Source organism: Crinia signifera, chromosome 2, assembly GCF_055691185.1.
Source record: "Crinia signifera chromosome 2, ASM5569118v1, whole genome shotgun sequence".
NCBI classification, from domain to species: domain Eukaryota; kingdom Metazoa; phylum Chordata; class Amphibia; order Anura; family Myobatrachidae; genus Crinia; species Crinia signifera.
In genome coordinates, this window is record NC_139218.1 from 224772112 (window position 1) to 224780437 (window position 8326).

General features: G+C 39.8%; 1 protein-coding gene across 1 annotated transcript in view; it reads left to right on the forward strand.

Annotated features, from left to right (window-relative positions):
• RASL10B (RAS like family 10 member B) overlaps nt 1-6791 on the forward strand; it is a 140608-nt gene extending 133817 nt beyond the window's left edge. Inside the window, exon 5 of the mRNA XM_083173908.1 lies at nt 488-6791. Coding sequence (XP_083030034.1) covers nt 488-758 — 271 coding nt within the window. The 3' untranslated portion in view covers nt 759-6791. The remainder of the gene's footprint in view (nt 1-487) is intronic.
• The last annotated feature ends 1535 nt before the right edge of the window (nt 6792-8326 follow it).

The following is an 8326-nucleotide window of genomic DNA, read 5'->3' on the forward strand; positions in this document are numbered from 1 at the left end:
GACTCTAAAGTTAAAGTTGTATTATGTTGTTTTTTGTACAGCTTATGGAAATGCTATTTCCATTACCACCCTTTATTGGTGGAGTATCAAAGAATCCTAGTATTTGACGGCAACTTAGAAGTCCTCGTCTGCCCTAAATACATGTACATGTAGACATGAGGGTTCATTTTTTATGGAACTACTTAACCTACCAGTATATTTTTGGATTGTGGGAGGAATCCAGAGTACCCGGAGGAAACCCACGCAGGCAAAGGGGGAAGATACAAACACTGCACAGATGGGGCCATGGTGGGAATTGAACCCATGATCTCAGTACTGGGAGGCAGTAATGCTAACCATTACACCTGATTTATATATTCTCTTTATTTTACAACCTCAATAGATATCTTTGTGTTTGTTTGTTTTTTGCATAATTTATTAATTCATTCTTAATATGAATGTGTGACCATTTCAAAATGCATAACTTTTTTCCCATCCCTCCCTGCAGAGTGATCGGCACAACGGAGACTCCCATCATCATAGTGGGCAACAAGCGCGACCTACAACGAGGTCGTGTGATCCCTCGCTGGAACGTGTCCCATCTGGTAAAGAAGACCTGGAAATGTGGCTACATCGAATGCTCAGCCAAGTATAACTGGCACATACTGCTACTTTTCAGTGAACTGCTTAAGAGCGTAGGCTGTGCAAGATGCAAGCATGTACACGCTGCTATACGCTTCCAGGGAGCTCTACGCCACAACCGCTGTTCCATAATGTGATGGCACATCATGTACTTTTGTACAAGTGTTTTTGGTTTCAGTCCTACTGGGATTTCTTGTGAACAATGATCACCTTTTCTGCAAAAGGACCCAATAGCTAACCCAATTTCCCTGATGAAGAGTTTTCAGCATATACAAAGTATCTTATGTCATAGCATAGCATTCCCTTACTTTTTGTCCTTAGGAGTTTGAGCTATAATTACCCTTTTGTAATTTCCTAAACACCCCCGTTTGTTTTAACCCGGTGAGAAGATGGTCAGAAATTACATAAGTCCCGTAGTGATTACTTTGACATTAGATGAACTTGTCTGTGTTTGAGCTCCTATTATTAGTTGCCAGTCTGGGTCTATGTCCTTGTTGGCATTGACGGCATTGTTAGAAGGAACTGTTGGGCGATTGAGCCACTTGTAGCTAATATTAAACCTCAGGCAGATAGAGCCTCCTACGAGGGTCTCTGTAATATCTCTGGCTACCCGTGCTGTTGATCTTACACATCCATTTCTTCTTACAGGGTACAGTACATATCATCGAAACAGCCAAGCAATTGCTAAAGCTAGACAGCTGATGTCTCTGAAATAACATGTTTTATCAGATTTGCACTCCACATTACACATCTTTTACCTTTAATACATGAGCACATTGTTGAGATAACAATTCAGCATTTACAGGTCCACCTTAAATCTGATATATAAACCATGTTAATATTTTGTGTAAGTCTTTCTTTGTCGGAGCAACTGGCAGACCATTGCTAAGCCTAAGCAGTCTATTACTGTTCACAGTGGCAGTCTAGGGTTGAATTTAATTGTTTTTCTCATTCCCTTCATTCACCTACTAGAAGCATATAAAAACAATTAATTTGCATCACCATAGCCACCTTTTTAAATCCACTTAATACTGTACCTGCAGTGGCCATGGTGATGCATTTAATATACAGGTCTGTGTTTGGTCTCTCTGCCCTTAAGTTTTCGCTTTGTATTTGTGACAGAGTCTGACATTTTTGCTCCCTCTTCTCCCCCATTCCTAAACTTCTGAAAGCTGAGAGTTCAAAAATGTTCTGCATGTGATGATAATGGCACAATAGTGATCTAGAGGTTTACATCAGTTCCGCCCTTTCTCTTTGTCTTAATTTTTCATCCACTTTGTACTAATTGCCTTATTTCCAACCAGTTTATGGTCTTATTAGTATGTCCTCATTGTGACTGCTGCTCTGCTGATTGTTCTGCAGAACACAAGATTCCCATCAACCTCCAGCTGTATTAAGTGCTACACATACTTCATCATCTTCATTCTTGCAAATTTAAAATCAAAGCTTGATTACCTTTAAGATGGCATTTTGAATTAAGAAATCTGATGTAGTACTTGGAAAATAAATTTGTGCTAATCTTCACTGTAGATTGAGGTCAGCATTATCTTTATTTGGTCTTATGGGGCCTCTCTCACCGGAGAACACTAACCCTGACAGATCGCTCAGCACACAACCCTGACATATTGCTGTGTTGTGAGCGATCTTGCTGAGCGTGCTGAGCGACTCAGCATCGCTCAGAATGCTCAGCAGCACATATCCCGTGTGTAGGCCCCTTCACAACATGACCAGAGTGATTACTTCTTTGCAAGTATTAACAATGGCTTGTGCTACACATGTACATTTGTGTACTTTTTGTTATCTTACATTTGAGAATTCTACTTAAAACCTCATGGAGCCTTTCTTAATTGGCATCTTGTTAATGTGCGATCTCTTATAATGAGCCAAAATACTGTAACATTAATTGGTTAATGCTGAGATTATGGGGGTTATTCTGGTTTACTCCTTCTGGCAAATTCCTTCTTAGATGGCCAAAACCATGTGCACTGCAGGGGGCGGATGTAACATGTGCAGAGAAATTTAGATTTGGGTGAGTTATTTTGTTTCTGTGCAGGGAAAATACTGACTGCTTTATTTTTACACTGCAATATAGATCTCACTTTGAAGTAAAACCCCACCCAAATCTAATTCTCTCTGCACATGTTATATCTGCCCCACCTGCAGTGCACATGGTTTTGTCCATTTGAGAAGGAATTTGCCTCTAAGAGTGAACCAGAACAACCCCCCATGTTTTACTTTGTACTTTGCTACCTCTTTTGCCCAGTGTCAGCCTCTTTATGTTTCTTTGCCTCTTTCATGGGGGTTTGCCTCTTTGGGATTTTTGCAGTCCTGTTAGCTGGCTGCGGTGGATCCTTGCTTTGAGCTTTCTAGAGCTCCTCAGTTGTATTTAACAAGTTTGCTGGCTGGCTGCTTGGGGTTGGCTGCTAGTGTTAAGACCAATCACACACTTAACAATTACAGAAATAAATTGCTAATACTCAGTGATCTAAAAAATAATGCTTAGATCTTGAGGTCCACTTGTCCAATTACCCATAGCAGCTTAATTTCAGAGACTTAATGACCACTTCATCTTCCATACTGTCCATGGTTTGTTAGGAACAGCCACTTAAAAATCAAGAGGGCATATAATCCCCAAATAGGGCCTTCGCTGTAGGATATATCTCATGGAAAAGTGTATGTGCTGGTAGTTTAATTCAAACTACGGGGCAGATTCAGTTGCACACAAGCTGCCATCAGCCAATTACGGTATGCAGAATCAACCATCTGAGACATAACACACAAAGCTGTTCCGGTACCTTCTGGCCTTATTTGAATCTGTCCCGAACTGTATAACATGACGGGAATGTGTGTTCCAGTTGTTTACATGGGTGACCCTCTTTTTTTTTGGAAACTAAAGCAGTCACGTACAAACTTTCAATTAATGAAAGTGATCCTTAGGTTCTAATTACCGTATATACTCGAGTATAAGTCGACCCGAATATAAGCCGAGGCACCCAATTTTCCAACAGAAAAACTGGGAAAACTTATTGACTCAAGTGGGACCCTCACTCGAGTATAAGCCGAGGGGGGCTTTTTCCGCATAAAAAATGTTCTGAAAAAGTAGGCTTATACTCGAGTATATATGGTACTTTATATGAATAGATGTGGGGTCATTTTACTAAATCTTCTAAAATGAAAAGGTGATATTGCCCATAGCAACCAATCAAATTATGTTTATCTCTGTTGCCTCCTAGAAAAAGAGAAACATAATATGATTGGTTACTATGGGCAGTATCACCTCTTTTCATATTTAGTAGCTTTAGTAAATTTACCCTTAAGAATGATAACATTTTGGTGGCCACACATATGAATGAATATAGTATATTGCTCACCTGTCTTTCTGTTCAGTCATGTATAATTGGAATATGTGAGGAGCAAAAACTTGTTTTTGACTATTTGGTTGAAAAACTATTTGCACCTTAATTATTTTAGTGATTGTGCAGTAATGCAGCTGTGGGTCATTCAATGTCAATTCATCACAGCTTCCAAATTTGAAATTTGGTAGGATGATAGATGACATAAAGTTACTTTAATATGTCAAATTGTAGCCCTCAGTGTTCATGCAAAGGCTTGCAAACATGACCAAAAATGTAAAATTTATGCTTGCGAGGTCAATTAAAAAAAAAAAATAACTGCTTCTAATTGTGGTAGACCTTTCATGTTGGCAGGGGCATAGTGAAGGCGGAGCACGAGCTCTTGGCACCGAAAGATCACAGGGTGCTGGAGCCACTCTGCCGCCTGTTCCCCCTGCCCGCCCAGCTAGCCTGCTCCCCCGCCCGCCGACTCCTGTGTCCTGACTCCTGCGCCACCCGGCTGTGGCTCACAAAATCTTCTGTGTGAGCCACAGCCGGGTGGCGGAGAAGTCAGGACACAAATTCAAGTCTCCCACTGGAACGCTGGCCAATATGCGCTTGCGGTCCAGCAGCCAATCAGGAGCAGCATTGGTGGCTGCTGGACTGCAAGCGCCTATTGGCTAGCAGTCCAGTGGGAGAATTGAAAATAGGACAGCCGGGCAACGCACTGTTCTATCTGCCCAGCTGTCAGAGCTGCAGTAAGATTTTACTCTCCCCTTGGCAACGTGCAATTTCAGTCCCCCTTGGCAACGAGCAATTTTAGTCCCCCTTGGCAACGAGCAATTTTAGTCCCCCTTGGCATCGAGCAATTTCAGTCCCCCTTGGCAATGAGCAATTTCAGTCCCCCTTAGCAACGAGCAATTTTAGTTCCCCTTGGCAATGAGCAATTTCAGTCCCCCTAGGCAACAAGCAATTTCAGTACCCCTTGGTAACGAGCAATTGCAGTCCCCCCTGACAACGAGCAATTTCAGTTTCACATCGAGCATGAAGCCCCTTGGCATCAAGCATGTAGATAAGTGGCACTTATGTGTCAAATGTGTAATGGGCATTACAGTTTGTTATATGGTATGTAATGGGCATTACGGTTTGGTATATAGTATGTAATGGGCATCATGTGTGGCCTTATATGTAATTGGCATTACGGCATGTGGCTTTATGTGTAATGGGTATTACAAAGTTCCCAAAAATGTGCAATGGCCATTACGGTGTGTGGTATAATGCCGCGCAAGAGCCCCGCCTACTACAAATCGGGAGGAGGGGGGATGTGGGCACAAAACATACCCTTGTTCCGGGCACTCTGGCACCTAGCTACACCACTGCATGTTGGTCTTGTTTCAAGGTCTTGTTACATTTCAAGGTCACTTGATTTGACCTTGATCTAAAAAAAAGTGTACTTTTTGTGTATATAAACTATGTTATAAAGTTAAATGCAATCTCTGTGGCCCATTAGCTTCAAAACAAGACCAACATAAAAGTTCTACCTCAATTAGAAGCAAAGTTATGTTTGTTTTTTTTAGTTAACATTGCAAACATAAATTTTAACATTTTTGTCATGTTTGCAACCCTGTTGCAAGAACACTGTGTATCACTGAGGGCTAAAATCTTACATATGAAAGTAAGTTTGTCCTCTAACATCCTACCAAATTTCAGGAAATCTGAGACGGTCAGTTGAAAAGTAACCTTTTAGTGATTTTTTGGCATGGAATGACCTCTGCACATTTATATTTAGCATATTTAACCTTCTTTTTTGCTAGGCTCTTATCCATCATTTAGTAGTTTTCAAAAAAAATAATTTAGACTGATACAAAGTGAACCATACTAATTCCTGTAACCTGAAACTATAGCCATTTCATGTATTCCTTACTTTTTAGGGCATTTTACTATCATAATGTTGTTTAATGTTTTCTTTTTCTACTAAATAAAAATACCATGGCCAAGGCATCATACCATTTTAGTTTATTGGTAGAAAAAAGCAAGTTGTTTGATTTGTGTGTTATATGTACTAGTGTTTTGTTGTTGACTTGGTAATGAACGGCGCACAGACTGTATATTAGTAATCAAACAGCGCACTCTGCTGGCTCATGTTGATAAGGCAGCCCAAGTACCGTTCTGGCAGTTATACATTCTGTATTCATTTTTTATATGATTTCATGTAAACCACCACAATGCTACAAACTGATGGCTTATAAGTTGTATCAATGTGTGCCTAAATAAATTGTTTAATGAGGGCTTTCTTTTACAAACTAAAATTACAAAGACTTGTCATGGACTGGTCAATGATCTACTTATATAATACATTTCACTCAGAAAAACAAAAATGATGAAAACATGGACTACTGTATATATGCATTTATAATAAAATAATGCATTATCTATAGTTGCTTGCATAGTTTTTATCTCATGTGCAGCTTATACATTTTATTTATGTTCTATGATTTTCTGTCTAATGGAGCCTTCAGTATTGTGAGATGTACTTAAACAACACTTCTCAGCGTACAGAATACAGTCTGCACAATTTGGCAAACCTTTTACAACCTAGGCACAAGACAACCATAAATGAATTATGTTATACACAGAACATATTGCTTTGAATTAAAATGGGCCCTTTACATGCCATAGGTGCCCTGCTAGGGTGCACAGAATATAGATTGAAGTAGAGGACATCAATATATATTTATTTATTTATGTATTCAATATATAATTTTTATCCTTTGGCTTCACATGTAAAGAATTTTATCAAAAATAAATGTTGAATACGATAATTAAACATGGCGATTTATTTTGTTAGAATGGTTTTTGTTATTGTGCTTGGTGATTTGATCCTACTATTTCTCCTTTCTATAGTATCAACTATTTCCCACAGTAGACCAGAATAGTAACAAGTGACGCAGAGTGGGTGAGGGGGTAAATACAGAATGATGTCTGTGTATTTACAATGCTAATAATTAATAATAATTCTCCTGTAAAAAGACTGTGATTAAGCAAAATCGAAATAATCTTATTTATTCAAATTTTACAAGTGCATTGCTAAAGATACAGTAGTGCTGGGATTGTCAACCAGGACAGAAATGGGGGGCTGCAATTACACTCTCATTGCATGCACTGAACTAAATGAGTTGTTCTCCTCTATATGACTGCTGCATTGCCCCTCTACATAAGCTTGGCTAAATAGCCATCATTATTATCATCAGTGCATCCTTGCATCGATTGCACCAAGCATAGAGCTGGGATTTCTGAAATCAGATATAAATCTGTGTACGTACATCATATCTGCATGTATGTCAATTAACATGCCCTCACTTCACTAAACTTAGCATACTTGCCATTGCAATTCAGCTATGTCCATTCCTCTGAAACTGGAAATGCAATTGGGTTGGCCTGTGTGGGAGATAAGGTCTAGCAACTGGTACTAACAGGGACTATAGAATAAAATCCAAAATCTGACTGCTAAAGGCTTAAGGTATGCTGGAAACAGTGGTGTAAGTTCATCCCAGTTGCCCAGAGGCAAGTTGGAAGTTTGCTCACCCTACCCTGAAAAAAAGGTGTGCTAATGGGTGGTAAATCCCAGTCAGCCGTCTGCAGCATGCAGAATCAGCTTTCATCGTGGGTCCCATCTCACAGTCCAGCAGCAGCGGGTGTACCGTCATTTGCTGCAGCACAGTCTAATCGAGCGAATGGCATGTGCATGTATACTGTAAGCATTGCGTATGCGCAAGGGGAAATAGCAAATGAAAATGTGTATGGATTGTAAATGCAATGTGGCAGGAGCTGGACTGACAGGATGCTGGTGCTTGAGGGGAGGAAACCTGCCATTTTTCTGTGTTTGGTAGAAAAAAAATTTTCAACCGTGACCAGTGTTTTTCAGGTTGTGAGTCAGATGTACTAAATTTGAAAAGCGATAAAATAGAGAGTGATAAACCATCAGTTAATCAACCCTTAACTGCCATGTTACAGGCTGTGTTTGAAAAATGACAATTATGAGCTGATTGATTGGTGGTCTATCACTCTCCATTTTATCACTTTTTAAGGCTTATTACATCTCCCTTGGGTCTCTAATGTCAGCACTGACCACATCTCAGACGCAGATTAATGGATGCCTCAAAACTACTCACATTTGAACACACAGTATAGTCCATTTGCTGGTTCCAGAATTACATATGGATTTGTGAATGGATAGAAATGATCACATATCAATCATTTGTAATTCTCTCGCAATTTACCAAGGGATGTTTTCTCTGTCTGAGCAGTGGCTTACTCCTCACAGTCCATTGCAAACTCTCACATTAGTGACCCATGCTGAATTAGCCCCAATG